Raw genomic sequence first — 17,310 nt, forward strand, 5'->3', positions numbered from 1 at the left:
AATAACATGCCTCCCGGTCACCGTAGAAATGATCTCTCTCGCTCCTTCCTCGGGTGAACTCGTCAGGACGTTGTTTTGAGAGGTCCAGATCCGCGGAATTGCGGGGATTCGAGGCCGGCTTTTCGTGTGTTTGTCTTGCGTTGTGTCGCGTGCTAGGCGCGTGCTGTTCCAGGTATAACCGAGACACGGAATGAAAAGTACGATGCGAAATTGCTGGCTTAGATAGCGCTGTCCACTAACCGTCGTGTGCAGTCCGGCTCATCGTGAGCAGAAGCGGGTTTGCACAAAAACACCAGAGTCCATACCAATCCACCCGCCATGGGGTTTTAATTGGCGTCGAAGGAGACTGAGCGTCCATTTTCGCCTTTGAGGCTAGTGGTGCATGTTTTTTTTAATAATAATTTTCTGGGGCTTTTATTTTTTCATTTGGTTACTTTAAAAAGACGTTATTTAGGTTAGGTTGGATTTGACTAAGGTAGATTAATTTTATGCATTTCATTGCTGTTTTGATTTCTCAGTCGCCTGAATATCGCTGTGTGACAGCTATATCTCTTCCTTAGACAATACCTACCATGAAAAAAAAAAAAAAAGAGCCGAGTGTACTATTGGTTCTTGCTGTCAACATTTTTTTTTTATTTTTGCATTTTCTAAGTACATGGACTTTCGCTTTTAGTGTAGAATGCCTTCCTGAGCTTATGATGAAAAAAAAATAAAGCTTTGTCTTTTGTCTACATTGGTTCCTCTTTCTTTTGCGTTCATTAGCTAATTATTGCGAGTGCGAATACTTGTTCAACGGCAGCTAAGCACGTGTCATTTCAAAGTTGCCTAACTTCGTTCCCTTTTCCATGCTCTTAGACTCTCGTACGGAATAGACAGTTGAGGGGTAACTCTAACGAAATGGATTGGTTAACTCGTGGTGGGCTGACAGGAAGGCGTCGAAGAAATAAACGTGACCACTGGCGAACCGCTCAGGAAGGATCACAGTGCTGGGTACACACGAATAGAAGTGTATGCGAGCTGGCCCATGGAGCTGCATGCAAGTGCGACTGAGCCTTTGCCATTTGAACAAAGCGGTGCGGTGCATCTGGGACAACCTGTCGTCTGCGTTTCACTCGCTGGCCTGACTTGTCTTGTCTGCTACTCCGACTTTCTTCTGACTTCCGCGGCAGAGCTCTGGGGCCACACCACTACCGAATCTTCGTTTCAGCGTCGGCCATTTCATCTCGCAAGTTTTTCCGAGTTGGCGGGTTTACTCACGGCATCAATCGTTGGCGGCACTCAGAATCTCCCGTGTGTTTAAGCCATCTTCTGCCGCCTGTTGCCCCAATCACTCCATGATATTCCTAAGCTATGGTCGAGAATGCTCCATTTTCAAGTAACGCGGGGTTTGGGGGGGGGGGGGGGGGGGGGGGGGGGGAGGGGGAGATTTCGCGAGTGTTGTGACTGAAGAGCTCGTTGAGTTCGTACGCGTCACACTGCCAGACGAAGTCGTACACCGCAACCACGTAATCTGGTCACTGTAAAAGGAAGCGATCCCGATCCACAACGGCATGGTTCGTTTTCGCCATCTTGTGTGTACAGGATACTGAACCTTGGCGCTCATCATGTGTGAATGGAATGAGAGACTCGATCACGACTCTCAAACGGCAGGCAAGGACGTTCTTACAAGCCGAATGCACACGTATTTAGAAGAAACACAAGAACATCCATGTGTTCTATCGAGGTGCGAGCACATAATTTCATTATCAGGGCTGTCGGTCTGTCAAAGGTTCTAGCTACAAAACTTCGCTGTGCAAGCGAGAAAGCAAGTAACTGCAATAAGAAAAAAAAAACGGCACCTACATGGAATAATATAAGAAATTTTGACCCGCACGTCCACGTGTCAGATCGCGCCATGTGAAGATAACGCCGAACCCATCCCTCGGTCAACGTATTATGCAGCACTTGCACCGGAACTTCACGTGCGCATGCTGTGTTCTTGCAAAGCGAAACGGCCATTGTGAGTGTCACATTGGCCATACGACGCCTTCAGTACGCGTGGGGTGATCCCCTTATGATATTGTTGTTCCTTAATTTGCACCTTCACTAACCAAAATGGAATGAGATCGCATGGGGCATACACACGCCGCAAGCCCAAACATTGTGAAGACGCCCCGTTTTGGTGCCAAAAAGCATGCAGTCATTCTCTCACGGCACCCTGCAGCCATGTTGGAAACGGTATACCGACGCTTTCGCGGCTGCCGCCGGAGCAGCAACCCTTCGCTCCGGGTTGCTTAAATGATAAAAGACGCTAGACGCCTACCGTATTTAGACTGTGCAGGTTCGATTCTCAGCGGGGGTTTCTAGGCTGCTGCGAAATCTGCGCGCTTTCCTCAACAACAACGACTGTACACGACACAACGAAGAATGAAAACGACTGCGGGTGTCCGCTGCGCGCTCAGGGGTCGTTTTCAATGAACACAGGCGACGCTTTGATTGTATGCACGCACCGACCGGCACGCATCTTCTGGATATGCGAGTTCTGTCCGTGGGTCAACGGCGCAAAACAGGCGGAAGCACCTTAATGTGCGGCGTTGGGACACGACCCTTTGACATTCCGCGCGGCACAAGACATCGACTCGCGCTTGTCGTCGCCTGTGGGCCAAAGGCATGCAGACATAGCCGGTGTCACAGGAGTGACCATCTGTGCCGGCGTAGCGCGGGCGCGAGCACTCGGCGGCTTGTTCGCCGGCGTGAAGTGCCCCCCTGCGGCGCTAGCTCGGGTGTGAGGTTGGGAGGGGGCAGGATGACACACTGACTCAGAGTGGAACAGCGTCAGCGCCTCCTTGGCGGTGCTGACAGCAGGGGAGCTAGAGGAGTACAGTGAAGCCCAACGCTGGCGCGGACAGAAGGCGTGTGAAGACAGGGGCCCGACGTCAATCCGCCTCCTCTAGTCCGCTGTCCGTGGAACAGCTGAGTTCTACTATAATCCCCGAGCGCGTAGACCTTTCCATTGCCAACGACAGACACTCAAAGCGCGCGGCTTTTTACAGGGTAGGCGGCGCGCGCTGCAGTCTCACGACACGTCACAGCGCACGCCGTTCCCACAGTTCCAGAGGGGAAAGGTCTACACCGGGAGGAGCCAGCCGGTCGTCCACGCCGGAGCAGGGCCATCAGGGCCTGCCTCCCAGCATGTGCGAGTAGACTCGCGGCCGGTGCACCTGGCAGGAGCACCCGCTTCTGTAGCGGATGTAGTCGAGCCTCCAGGGGCCGTCCGACTGGAACTCGCGCACCAGCGCGTACATGTAGCTGTAGGTCTGGACGCAGCGCGACTGGGTTTCGTACTTGGGGCGCACGTAGCGGCATGGCCGGCCCTTGACCTGCTCCCGGCACGAGGTCTGGTAGAAGCGCTGCGTGGCGTTGGGCTCCCGGTACAGCTCGAGGATGCGGCCCGTGATGGAGACGCCGCCCAGGGGCTGGATGGCCTCGGTCACGGACGGGCAGCACTCGGCCGAACGCACGTAGCCCGGCTCGGGCCCCGGAGGCGGCGCGCCCGGGTCGCGCCGCCGGGGGCGGGGCCACTCCAGGGGCATGTCCCTGCGCGAGGAAGAACCTCGTTACAACTGATTTGCTCAAGTTCGCGAGTCTTGCAAGCACAGGTCTAACCGTGTAGACGATGCACCATAGGCAACGAAACATCTTTCCATGGATGGATGATCCCGGCGTATAAAAGCTGCCTACATGCTGCTTACTCTACGTATGGGGTGGGATTTAGGGCGAGAGCGGCGGCGGAATAAACGTGGGAAGAAAAGGCGTTCAGAGAAACGAGGTCAGCGCGATGCGATTATTCCTTTTCTTGGAAACATTGGATCCTTGCTGTCTGCTAAATGCTTGTGGCCCATTAGAGACATACATTACGACTACGGCATTGCGTGGGACGTCTGTTTACATTCTTTAAGTGGACCTACTCGTCACTCTTCGTTTTATTTGAGCCCTGTTTCCTTTTACCTTTTAATTAAACTCTATCGAATCCTTTTGGCGGGAAGCGGAGCGCTTAGTGCAACTTTCCTTAACAGCAGCCTGTGCATTGACAACAGAGGCATAGAAAGGCCGCTTCTGCTGCAGAATTAAGAAAAGAAGTCAGTGACCGTTGTGTTCTCAACATAAGCTGGCAGCTAATTTCTATTCCTTTCAGCGACTCTGTACCTCAAATAAGCGTTTCGGAGGCAGACGAGGAGTGTTGTGTTCTTCCAGAGTGGTTCCCGTGCTGGAAGGAGTCCAAAACAAATACAGCAAATTCCATTTGCCCGTGTTCAGCTCCATCTCCACCTCCAGTAAGCTCCATACACCACTCTGAAGGAGCCTTATTGCTAATGATGCTTCATTTTGCAAATCCCTCGTCTGCGACACTGCAGGGAAGTCGAGGTCACGTTCTATTGGACAATGAATTTTAAAGTGCAGTCAAGCCATAGAGTTTCCGAGACGATCCTCCGCTTATGATTGTGAAATCAGCTCGTCTCATTGTTGGTTTGCAAAGATCTAGACTGACGCCTAAACGGACTTGGGATCTTCCGGAATAAGTTCCCAGCTTTCTGCTTTGCTACTGGAGACTACAAAAATGCAGGAAGGAGACTCACAGAAGACGCCTGTTCTTCTTGGGGGCGGCTCTGCCATGGGCTTCGGTGGAACGGAACAGCAGACAGGTCGCCAGGGACACCACCTGTGGTCGTCGAACAAGTAGAGGATTATGTCGCATACAGGAAAACAAGTACACCGTGTTGAGTTCACGTGAACCTAACACCACAGTTAAATCGTTTTTAGTCGCCCAAGTCGAGCAAGCGGCTGTAATGCTATGACCACTAAATTTCTGCCGCCGAAAATTTTATGCTTTATGGGTTTGGTTTGGTTTATGGGGGTTTAACGTCCCAAAGCGACTCAGGCTATCAGAGACGCCGTAGTGAAGGGCTCCGGGAATTTCGACCACCTGGGGTTCTTTAATGTGCACCGACATCGCACAGGTCACGGGCCTCTAGAATTTTGCCTCCATCCAAATTCGACCGCCGCGGCCGGGATCGAACCCGCGTCTTTCGGGTCAACAGCCGATCGGTGTCTCAGTGGCTATGGCGCTCAAGCGCCATAACCACTGAGCCACCGTGGCGGCATCCGATAATTTTAAATTCCCCGAATTGAGAACAAAGAGTTCCATGAGAGGCATCAAATAATCCTTGAGAAAGCACCTCGCACTATATTCGGAACTGATGTGTGAATTCAGAGTGAATTCCTTTTTTCCCCCAAGCTGTTTGAGGTAGCTAAAGCAGCCTTCGCCACTATGCTCCAAAGCCATTAGGAGCAGCCAGCTTGCACTGTGTCGCTATCGCGAACTGCCACTCTTCATGCACCGTGTACGAAACTTGTTGCTAGCGTGAACTTCACCGCTATACAGCCTGCGTCGCTGCCCTGAGAACTTTTTTCATCTGTTGCTGTCTAGGCCCACGGCGGGATCATTTCATTAGTTGCGAGTTTGGAAGCGTTGCTATCGTGTCGCGCGACCGAGCAGTCACGCATCCTTTCAATTTGCTCCCTTTTTCCACGGGCTTTCGCTTGAACACACGCACGTGCACTAATACGTACTTGATGAGCATTTCTGGACCCAATTTTTTTGTCCTACGCTCTACAACTTTGTGATTGGATGTTTTATCGCTCATGTAAAAATTGAATGCTGAGTTACTTGAATTCGGCCAATAGTCTAATTAGACACAATACAAAAGTAATGTTACTTTCTTTCCAGAGTGAGCAACGTCCTTCTCTGCGCGTTGCTGCATTTGAAAACATCGTCCCAAGTTACATGGGACACGTGACGTACGCACACCCACTCACGTCGAAGAACAGCAGCAGGCATTCTGAACACAGCTTTTAGCGTTATGGTCGGTGGGACGGCCTTCGTAACAATATACTAACAGTTAAAGAACTATTGGTTAGGGACTTCTCTTATACTCTTGTTCGCGGACGACTGCGTTATTTATAGCGAAATGGCTCATCCTACCGATGCTTCTGGATTAAACACTGACGTAAACAACATATCTCAATGGTGTTATACATGAGCGATAGATTTAAACGTTAAAAAAAAGCAAATTTACGCGAGTATCACGCACTAATATTGCCCCTGCTTGCTATGTATTAAATAGTGTTCCGTTAGATACCGTCACTTCTTAGAAATAGTCATGTGTGCACATAACAAATGTTCTTACCTGGAACCAATATATTGATTACATTATTAACTGCAGTTATCGTATGCTTGGCTATCTGTGCCACAGATTTCTAAGGCACCTGTTTCTGCTAAATTTGCTACGTACAACATTTTAGTGCGTTCAAAATTAGAATATATCCTTCTGCAATTTGGGACCCTTGTTTTGCGACCTTTACATCTCCCTCGAGATGTTTTAGAATAGTTCGGCATGTTTCGTTATTTCCAATTACAACCGTGCTAGCAGCATCAATTCAATGAAACTAAACCTGCCACTGCCATCTCCTGAGGTCCCTAGGCAGGTGTCGCGCCTTAGCCTTTTCTCACAAAATTTGTCATCAAGACCAGTGGAATCAATCAATCAATCGGTCGGTCGGTCAGTCGGTTTATTTCTCATTTCTTTCACATCAGAAATAAAGAAATGCAGGAATGAGAACAAAAAGCTGCTTCATGAGCAGCTCTCTACGCAGCCATCTTAACTCTAGTTCCGCATCGGCCACCCTTACAAAATAAACATCAGCTGTCAAACCACTGCCCTTTATTATCCGCTTCTTCCTCGTGCATCGACACAGTGGAATCGCCTTCCGCCCGACGTCGCATTATCACCAGATCACGACTTATGTCGTTCTTGACTCGTGAGATATCTCCAAGCTGATCCGTGACATTTTTTTTTTTCTTGTAGCCTGTTATCTTGTTTTTAGTTCATCCTGTTCTACGAGTATGTTCGCTGGAATTGTGATTGTTGCACTTACTGTGTGACATTGCTCATTATCGCCTTTCATTCTCGTTTTAAGTTTGTTTTGCATTTGGCGTTTTAAGTTGATTTTGCATGTATTTGGTGTTTTAATTTGCACTGGTATTTGGTGTTCTGTATTGCCTTTTGTTTGGCCTAGGTTTTATTGTGCTTTGCTTATTCTGGCTATGCATTTTGCTTTTGCACTTGAGGGTAATAAGATGAAAAAAAAAGTCAATAAAAGGCATGTAAAGTGTTGCGCCCTGCTAGAGTGCGCACAGAAGCGCGAGGTAGAGAATTCCCGCGCTTTTTGTACGGGAATTGTGTTTTCCCGCGCTCCCTGCGCCTGCCGTTTACAGTTCGCGAGCATACAACGGTTAATTCGTGTTCGCTTTAGCAGTGGTGGTCTTACCACAGTTGTCGCAGTCATGCAAATGTCGAGGAACTCCATGCACTTGCATTGTTCAAACACGGTTGTTATAACGCGTGTTATTCGGATCGCTGCAACCCGCGCAAAGGCACTGCAGTGGAAGTTACGAGCGTGAGATTACGGCTTCAGCGAGCCTGGCGCTCACGAGCCAACTACAGTTTCCGGAAACGGACGGCTCAGCGCTCGTATAGCTTCTACCGCATTCCTGCTAAAATTTGTTCTCGGTTATGGCGCTGCCTGCGCGCTTGTCGCACGGGCTCACAACAGCCCCAGCCAGGAAGTACAGATCTGCGCAGGGAGCGCTTTTTGAGAAGGTCAGGTTCCATTTAAATACGAACAACGGAGCGCGTGGCTTTCGCTTCACACAAGCCGCCTAGTGGTAAGCGTTGAGCACGGAAGATATGCAGCATACTCTGCTGCCAGGGCCTCAAATGCCGCTCGGAAATAACGCCTTCACGGGGCGTCGCAGGAGCGCTGGTGTCCCGTTTGCACTAGCTAGGGCCCCTGGAATTTTTTTCCAGTGACTGTAGCTTGCGCCTCCGCTACCTCGGCTCGTGCCTGCGGTTTGACCCCGGGCGCCAGCAGCGCGCTCCTCATTGCAGTGCGTCGATGAGTTTGACGAGTGCGATAGTTTGCCTGCATCTTTGCAAAATTTTCATTTATTATTCCATGCGCGAAATGTTGCATCGGCGGCATCGGTAGCGAGGAAAGGCCGTCACCTTAGCCAAAGTGGGTGCAGGCCCTTGGAACTCTTCAATGTGAATAATAATAATAATTGGTTTTGGGGAAAGGAAATGGCGCAGTATCTGTCTCATATATCGTTGGACACCTGAACCGCGCCGTAAGGGAAGGGATAAAGGAGGGAGTGAAAGAAGAAAGGAAGAAGAGGTGCCGTAGTGGAGGGCTCCGGAATAATTTCGACCACCTGGGGATCTTTAACGTGCACTGACATCGCACAGCACACGGGCGCCTTAGCGTGATAATAATAATTGTTTTTTTGGGGAAAGGAAATGGCGCAGTATCTGTCTCATATCTTTGGACACCTGAACCGCGCCGTGAGGGAAGGGATAAAGGAGGGAGTGAAAGAAGAAAGGAAGAAAGAGGTACCGTAGTGGAGGGCTCCGGAATAATTTCGACCACCTGGGGATCTTAAACGTGCACTGACATCGCAGAGCACACGGGCGCCTTAGCGTTTTTCCTCCATAAAAACGCAGCCGCCGCGGTCGGGTTCGAACCCGGGAACTCCGGATCAGTAGTCGAGCGCCCTAACCACTGAGCCACCGCGGCGGGGCATCCAAATTCAGTTTTTAAGGCACGCTTGTGTGTGAACATCTAAGCTTTAGTCTAACAAAAACGTACCTTTTCAATGTGAAACGTGCGCGCCATGTCTTTTTATGTACCTTAGTGCTTGAAAAGCGTGTTTGCCAATGTGTACTTTGCTGCCTTGACGCAGGCTGGTCGATTGGTCGAAATATTAATAAAAATTGTTATTGCACCGTACGGTGCTCTCTATGTCGACTTATATAGACTTCGCGTACGCAGGCTTAAACGTGGGATGTGATATTCATCACATGAACCCGATGTGATGAATATGTATTTTACCACCCCGGCCGCAGTAAAACGAGAAAAACCTAATCTGATAGTGTCTTCGTGCGTCGCACGTTAATTTCACGCTTCGGTGCGCACACCACTGAATGCATGCAGCCAAGCGTTAAGAATCCCGCTCGCATGAAAGGAACCGAGTGGTCTGAAGTAAATCACATAGCCCTCCGTTTCACCCGCCGCGGTGGTTGGGTTCGATTCCCAGTCGCAGCAGTTTCATTTCGATGGTTGCGTAATGCATAAACGCCAACGTTTCGACATTTCTGGGCTCGTGACAGAACCTGTGGTGCTAGCAATTAACGCTGACCACTGTGCTATCGCGTTCTCTTAGGCCACTTTGTTGCTGGGCATTGAAACATTTACAGCCGCTTGCCCTCAGGGAACTTCAAGTGATCAGCGCCGGCCCGATTTCGGTGTGATTAACCACGCCACGCATGTGTGCCACATGCCGCTGAGCTGTCACTGAACAAGCACAAATAACTTCAGTAGCCTGTGAATGATTGGGCGGATTCGTGACTTAAGGGAAGTGTACTCTGCAATCACCGCCTGGGTTAGAGCCTCCGGTTCGAATTCGGTGACTTAAGATGGTCTCTTCCATGGAGTCCAGGGTAGAGGGGCGATATATAGGGTTTATACATGGTGTTTCTCCCAACTCTTTACGCATTTTTTTTTAAAATAGGCTTTATGAGTTAGAAGCGCGCTTTTTCCGGCATAGCATTTTCAGGGATGTAGCACAACGAAATACGGCTGAGACGTACTAACTAGCAGGCTGGTTAAGTAATAGTGAATAGTTAACGTTTAAATATTACTGTTTGGCACCTTAATTATTGAGAGGCGTGTAGCCCACGGTAAGTAATACCCATATAAGTTTCTTGAATTTCGAAAAAGCGGCTACCCTCGGCGCTGTGGTCCAAGAAATTTGGGATACATCGCGCCAAAATACATGCGCTTTCAAGAAGCTTGCAGGGAAAGCAACCTCTCCAGTGCACGTAAGTCGTCGAAATAGCCAAAATTTGTTGCGCCACAGCGCCGAGGGTAGCCGCGTTTTCAAAACTCTAAAAATTGATATGGATATAAGGAGCCTAAAAGTAAGAGTTTTAAAGTTAACTTTTCATCATTAGTTAACCAGCCTGCCAGTTAGTACGTCCTAACTGTATTGTGATGTGCTAATCGCTGACATTGCTATGCCGAAAAAAGCGCTCTTCTAATTCAAAAAGCCTATTTTTAAAAAAATGTGCAAAGTCTTAGGTGAAACACCCTGTACAGCTGTCTATATTTTTCTTGCAGGATAGGGCGTTCATGGTCGTGACGATGACGCCAATCAAGCGAAACCAGGCGAGCCTTAGGCTGATACAGCTAGCGCTGTAAAATCACTAATTAATCATTAATTAACCCTTCAGAGTAGCATGCCTCTAAGCCTTCAATTGTCTTGGCACAACTCTGAGCACGATAGCTATATAATTATGAAGGCGCTTGCAACAAGGCCAGGTGAGAACACATGCGAGACTTGTAACGCTTGAAAAAACATTTTTGTTTTTGTTGCGCTAATTATCGTGGTGTGTTTGCAAAGTCAAAGGCATTCGTATAGCCACATTCAAATACGACGACCCGTCATCTCCCTACGTGACTATTTTAATTGCAATATGTAGACTTCAAGAAAAGAAAAATGCAGTGATCCGGAGACTTTTGGAGCGCACTGAAGTGCCAGCACACGAACGTACGGTTGCACCAAAAGTAATGCTAAAGTTACCATAACTTTTTTGTTAACTGACATACCTCGTGCAAATTCTGTATGCTTGTAGAGCAACTCTTTCTCAGTACAATGTACTACTGAATGTAGTGTTCATCACAACCGACGCATTGGGACCAGCGTCATTTCATCTACTAGCAGATGATTCGTTTCAGTGGTCGCAGTTGTCCTCCCACTGCATGGTTTGTCTTCAAAGCTGGTACCCCTGGCTTGAACTTGTTAATATATCTAATCACACTGCTCTTGTCAATCATGTAATGTTCGTAAGCATTCAGTAGCCTTCTGTGGATGTCGGGCAGCCTGAATCTTTCCTTCGTCAAAAACTCAGTGACGACCCGTTTCTTCTCATTGGAATCCATTAGCTACACGCAGTGAAAAAGATCCATTATTTGCCTGTAGAAACTTCTTTAGTTATCTGCAAAAAAGGAATTCTAAAAAAGGAAGCTAATATCGAAGCTACGCCAGCTTTTGCATAACTTTCAGCGCAAGCCTCGTATATATGCACTTACGAAATAAAAGGTCACGTCTACCTAACAGCATAGTGTTTCCAGCCCGAAAGCTAAACGCTGAAAATCACAAATTATTCGAGCGCGGTTCGTGATGTACCTGCGACAGTATAGGGATATTGTTGGAGTGAGCGCTCAAGTCCAGGAGGAGTACTTTTTATTCTCACGTTTTTTTTTTCTATCCTTGGCTTCCTGGACAGTATTTTCTTTCCATCCAGGCGAAGGTTTGTGCCCAGTTCGCGCATATGGGGGAAAACAAGATTGACCGAGTTCACCGTACCAAATAGAGGAGGACTTACCGAGGTACACGTCAACTGCGCAAGCGCGAACACGACGCTTCCAGTTCGTTACCTCTGTGCTGAGACTTCAGCTTCGCTGTGCAAGCTCAGGCTAGAGACAGCCTTCAGTCTGTGCAAATGAAGAGAGACGCTCAAGACACGTACTGCCGTAGACGTGTTGTCTGACTTCCTCGAGTAACGAACCATGACAAGCGGGGCACGTAACCACGTAGTTTTATTTATTCCTATATCTCGCGCACTGCAGACGTCTGTCGTATATATTTTTTTCACCTTACACTTTCATTTCGTCTGTTACTCAATTCATACTCTGAGTTCCTTGCATTGTTTAGTTAGGAGCGCCGGCACTCAAAAGGTATTCGGCTGTGAATGAATGAATGAATGAATGAATGAATGAATGAATGAATGAATGAATGAATGAATGAATGAATGAATGAATGAAACTTTATTTATGAGCAAAAAATAGTGAGTGGAGTCCTTAGTCCAGGACCCCATTGAAAATGGCCGCCTGTTTCGCCCGTTGCACCACTGATTTCTGGTCCTCCAGGCGTGAGCTGGTCAGCATCCCCTCGCACTGCTCAATTGTGGTGTTTCTGATGATCGCTAGCTCCTGGATTTTTTTTTGGCATGCCCCCACCATATGAAATATATTCGAGTATTCCTCGCAACATGGACATTTATCTGGATATAGCGTGGGCTGTATCATATGAAGAAGGCTGAGGTGTGGGAATGAATTAGTTTGTAGTTTGCGTAACGTTACTTCTTCCTTCTTAGTGAGCTCTTTGTGAGCCCGTGGGTACGTTTTCCTTTCCAGTCTGTAGTGCTGTAATAGCTTCCGGTATGTGGTTAGTCTTTCCTTCATCTTCTCACCGACCTCGGAAAACGCCCGGTAAGCAAGTGCTCGGGCTGCTGCGTAGACGCCATTGTTACCTAGAAGGGTGTAGGTTTGCAGCTGTCGGCTTGAAGAGGGATTGGCAACTTCAATACATCATGAGCCCAATGTCATTAACATTATTTACATTTCTACATTATGTACAGTGACGTAAGTAAAGTTCTATTCTAATGGAGGTGGATTTCTGGCGAAATCAGGAATCAGTGCGGCGTCTTGGTTTAAACTTGGCACGGAGGCAACAAGACGCCTCGAATCGGTTTAACGGCCTCCGATCCTAAGCCTTGCGTAAATAATAAACGAAACGCGCTAATGTCGTCGCCAGACGAAGTCTACTGGAAATACGGTGATACGAGCATCGCAATTAGGCTTAAGCAGCGACGGAAAGCAGAAGTGATTTTTATTTTAGTTGTCGCTGTTTTGTTCAGTCATTAACCTAATCCATGACCGTTGGAACGGACGTGGGTTATAATTAACATCAATCTTGGCTATGAAAGCAAACTTCCACAGCAGCGGCGAGCTTGTAGACCACGATAGGCGAACACAATTACGGTATTAGCAGCGTCAAACGCATCGCCTTTCACGTCAGCGACGCTGTTTCTACCCTCGAGCGAGATTCTAAAGGGAGATCATCTTGCGTCGGGGCGAAGAAGTGAATGCATATTCATGACCGCGGCGTAGCATGCAAAAGTTAGCGGGGTCTTTCACCCGCACCAGATGGCGCTACTCGGACAAAGACCGCCTCCGCTGAATGGGTTCGCAAAAGAAACAGTTGAGAGCGCTCGTTGTAAACAAGACGAAACACCGGCGAGCAATTGCTGCTTGAACAATGTGTACGGCGTGTAGCAAAGTCCGCGTTCATCTCGGGCCGTTGTATAGCGACGCCGTCTTTAAAAAGCGCATCAGTGTTTGTGTTCGCTGAGCTTTACAGCCGCATTTCTGGGGACTGATGTTGGCGAGGCCCCGAAAGCCTTAGCGCCTTGAACCTTGCGGCGATATCTATAGCGCACATGCGTCGACGATGGTCTTTTTTTGCTGGGCCAAGCGCGAAATGGATAGAGTTGTCGCCACGCGTTTCGTACTTCTCCAAAAGTTGTTTTCAAGCCTCCGATGTTTGGCCTCTGCCGTGAAATCCACCCCGAGGAAAATCCGGCAAGGAGGAATGTCGCAGTTTAAACGTTTCCTTCCCACCATGGGTTCTCCTCGCCACCTCGGCACCGGAAGAGATTGCGTGCCAAATTTGGAAGCGCGCTGCGTGCCGTGTTTCTTGGGGGATTTTCTGGACTTCCATCGCGCAAGCGGCATGCGACCAAGACGGGTTTAGACGGATGGCGCTCGCCAGGTCAACAACCACGCAGTAAACACACGACTGTGTTTAAACAAAACGCTTTGCTTTCTCTTGTTTTTTTCCGGAATGATTTCTTTAGGATTTGCGTCCTATATATTTGCAGGTATAGGGTGGGCGCAAATGGCAAAGGACAGGGTTAATTAGAGAGACATGGGTTATGCCTTTGCCCTACAGTGGGTGTAGTCAGGCTGATGATGATGATGATGATGATCTTGGCCACAGTCGTGCTCTTTATTTACTTTAACAAACTTAAATGGATCTAGGAGACAACGAGATCTTGTAGCCATAGCAAAATCACCACGGAGGAAGGCTGCAATGTGAGCAGCAGTTTGGCTAAAGCTGGAATAAATTGGTGCAATGGGATGGCGAGTGTAGTTAGGGGCGCAGTGTCAGCGTCGCATAATGACAGAACATACTCGCACCGCTGTTCTGATCAAAAACATTGCGTTATATATAACGAAAGGCTTACTGAAGAAGAAAAAAGCTTATTTGAATCCGGGGGGGAAAAACCAGGAAAGTGTCGCATGTCATCTTGACAAATAATTGTTTCTGTAGTCTAGCGATAGCTGGCAATGTCATTTACGTGTGAATTAAGGCACCTCGTTTTTCACAAGTATGGAGTTAAAAAATTATTTTCGTTCTTTTGACTATGGCGTTCGGCATCTTTCCTAATGAAGGCCAACCATTCGTTAAGAACATAGTGTCATTTACAAGCTTACTGTTTGATTTCCCCCGTCAGATTAGAGTTCGTTTTCATTCACCACTGTATTTATTCATTTCTGTGAACATACTTTGCACTGAGGTGGCCGGCCCCATTTGTCGTCATTGCCTTATTTGATCGCAAACATACTACTCATTCCAGTTTACGTTTTCAAGTTCTAGTATGCATGACAACTGTCATTATATGGTCATATTGGACAAAGTAAAATTGTTGGGGGGCTACTTGGTGAAACATCCTTTTGAGTAACAAGTTAGCATAGAAAAACGAATTTTTCAGACTGCGGGGTAAGTTTTCAAGCCAGTTTTTTTCCCACAAATTACACAAGGACGAGTTCGTATATGTGAGCTGGAGGCATATCAGCAGTTGCTTATATATGGATATATCAGAAAACCCAATTCTTGGCTCGAAATTCGGTGGCATTTTAAAGCGCACCAAGTGTATGCCGCCGCCATCTGCAGACCAGATTTTACTTGTCACGAACTGAAGAGGCTGCAAGGTTCTTCTCTTTACCTAGGAACATTGTAACTGTAATGACCATTCTCACTGTACTTTTTCCGTGCTGATGATAAACCCGTCGACTCCTGGAGAGTCTGCCAAATCAAGCGCAGGCCACATGCGTGTGATCAGTGCAAAGCGGGGGCAGTTCTTCGGCAGTTCATTGGGTGGACGACCGCGACCCACTGACTGCGCGCTCTGGCGGTCAGAAATGCGGGCCGACTTTGCTGAGCACACAAAGGCGAGCAAGGCGGGCACAAGCAGCGCGAGACTTCCCACGAGCTGTCAAAACCGTCACGGCCGACACCGTGCAGCCTCGACCGGGTGGTGCGCATTCAAGGATGGCCCCTTCACTGAATCGCTGGTAACTCGGCGCCTGCGTCCGCAGTTCGGTGCAGTAAAGTCGTCCGATTCTTATAAGCTTGTGGGCTGGCTGGCTGGCTGATCGAGCGGCTTGCCGACGAGCGGTTGTCGGAAGCACCCACGAAAAGAGAAACATACAGTGAACTATTTCCCGGCGCGCAACAATGAGCAGATATGTGAATCGATTCGCACAGCTTCGTGTGCAAGACCGGCTCATGATTGGTCGCTACTTTAGCTACCGCATTTTTTGGCTACCGTGATTGTGCAACGTATTGGCATATCACGACACCACACTTTACTGGCCAGCGTATCGCTTTCTGACAGGACGCCGGAGAAATCACGAAGTACAAAGGCGGGCGAAAGCTTCATGGAGTCGAGTCCTGTACCTGATTCGTTCGGCCTATTTTTACTTACACTGCGCTGATATTCTCTAATATCGGGGGTCATTTCTGACGGGTGAAAATTAAAGTTATTTTTCTCTCTCTCCGTGAATTTGCGCTAATTAAAAAATTGCGTTGATGAAAATTGATTTTTGAGGGCAGGAAATATCGCAGTAACTATCTCACATATATAGGTGGACACCCGAACCGCGCCGTAAGAGGAGTAAACGAGGGAGTGAAAGAAGAAAGGAAGAGGTGCCGTAGTGGTGGGCTCCGGAATGATTTCGACCGCCTGGGGATCTCCAACGTGCACTGACATCGCACAGCACACTGGCACCTTTTGCGTTGCGCCTCCATCAAAACGCGGTTGCCGCGGCCGGGTTCGAAACCGGCAACTCCGGCTCAGTAGCCGAGAGTCCTAACCACTGAGCCACCGCGGCGGGTGGTAAGTGTTACCATAACGGTCCCTTCAGGCTAAGTAGAGCAGCAGTTGAATGTGTTTGATGGAATGCCCCCCGAGGTCAAGTAGATTTCCATAATACTTTTTTCTCGGACACCTGGTGCAAGATACACAATTTAGGAGTTTTGCTGGTTGGATAAAGAGAACAAACACATAAAAGGCTGAAAACACGGATTTATCTTACCATACTGTGCAGTAAGTTTCCGCAGCTATAGATTTACCAATATTTGACGATATTTTTCGTGAACGTCTTAGAGGAGCACTAAAGGCAACTCCATCCAATTATCGTTCGCGGCAAAAATAGATTTTCTGGCTCTTTTTGATTATGTTGCCATTCGTCTGGCAGTAAAATACGCATTTATGGGCGATAAAATTGGATTCAAACATCTGCCTGCCAGTCTATTCAAGCTTGTGACATCTTTATTGAAAAGGAGGGGTCGCCTTTTGAAGTGGATGGCGGTGTAGCGTAGCCTCCGGGATCAGCGAAAAATTTGTTTGGACGCAGGCTGTTTATTTGCATAATTGGCCGGTGATGAAGACGCCAGTATTTCATTTTGTGGTCTTGTCTAGCTTATAGAACCCACGTTTTTGGTGAGAGGGGTCTTGTTGTCACCAGAACGCCGTACCGTATCGATACAGGCCAACTTCTATTTGTCTTCCCCTTTTAAGCAGATTGAGTGTGATAATTTTGTGCCTTTCTTTTTAAATTCTTGTTCTAAAAGGACAAAACAATACAGTGTTTTACATTTTAAGCACAGCTGCGGATTCCAGTCACATTTGTACATCGAAAAAAAAAAAGAATTACGGACGATTTAGCGTGGTTAGGCCAAAGGCGAATTAGGTTCGAGGCTCGGTTTGCAAGGTTAAGCAGGCTTCAAACAAATATCAGCGATACCGGACTTGAGCACCGCCTTAAAGTTATGACGCGATAGCGTGAATGTGTGAGTGCCCATATATGCGGAATTTGTCATTCTCACCTTTGCATTCATAGATCGCGGGGAGTCCTCCTATCGCTCATGGCGCTATTGTGTAGCGGCTAAGCGATGCGCCACTGCCCTGCAATGGCAGGTGCTGCCCCTGGTGGGGCTTGTGAGACCCAGGTTGTTCCTCCTGA

At 48.1% G+C, this 17,310-nt stretch overlaps 1 protein-coding gene across 2 annotated transcripts in view; it reads right to left on the reverse strand.

The window, feature by feature from the left end:
- Nucleotides 1-640: 640 nt before the first annotated feature.
- Nucleotides 641-17,310, reverse strand: part of LOC144125874 (uncharacterized) — a 131,866-nt gene continuing 115,196 nt past the window's right edge. For both annotated transcript variants that reach the window (XM_077659622.1, XM_077659623.1), the window contains exons 3-4: nt 4,617-4,699; nt 641-3,576 (exon numbers count right to left, since the gene is read on the reverse strand). In XM_077659622.1, the coding sequence (XP_077515748.1) occupies nt 3,153-3,576; nt 4,617-4,699 (507 nt within the window). In that variant the 3' untranslated portion in view covers nt 641-3,152. The remainder of the gene's footprint in view (nt 3,577-4,616; nt 4,700-17,310) is intronic.

The sequence above is a fragment of the Amblyomma americanum genome, chromosome 3 (genome assembly GCF_052857255.1).
Source record: "Amblyomma americanum isolate KBUSLIRL-KWMA chromosome 3, ASM5285725v1, whole genome shotgun sequence".
NCBI classification, from domain to species: domain Eukaryota; kingdom Metazoa; phylum Arthropoda; class Arachnida; order Ixodida; family Ixodidae; genus Amblyomma; species Amblyomma americanum.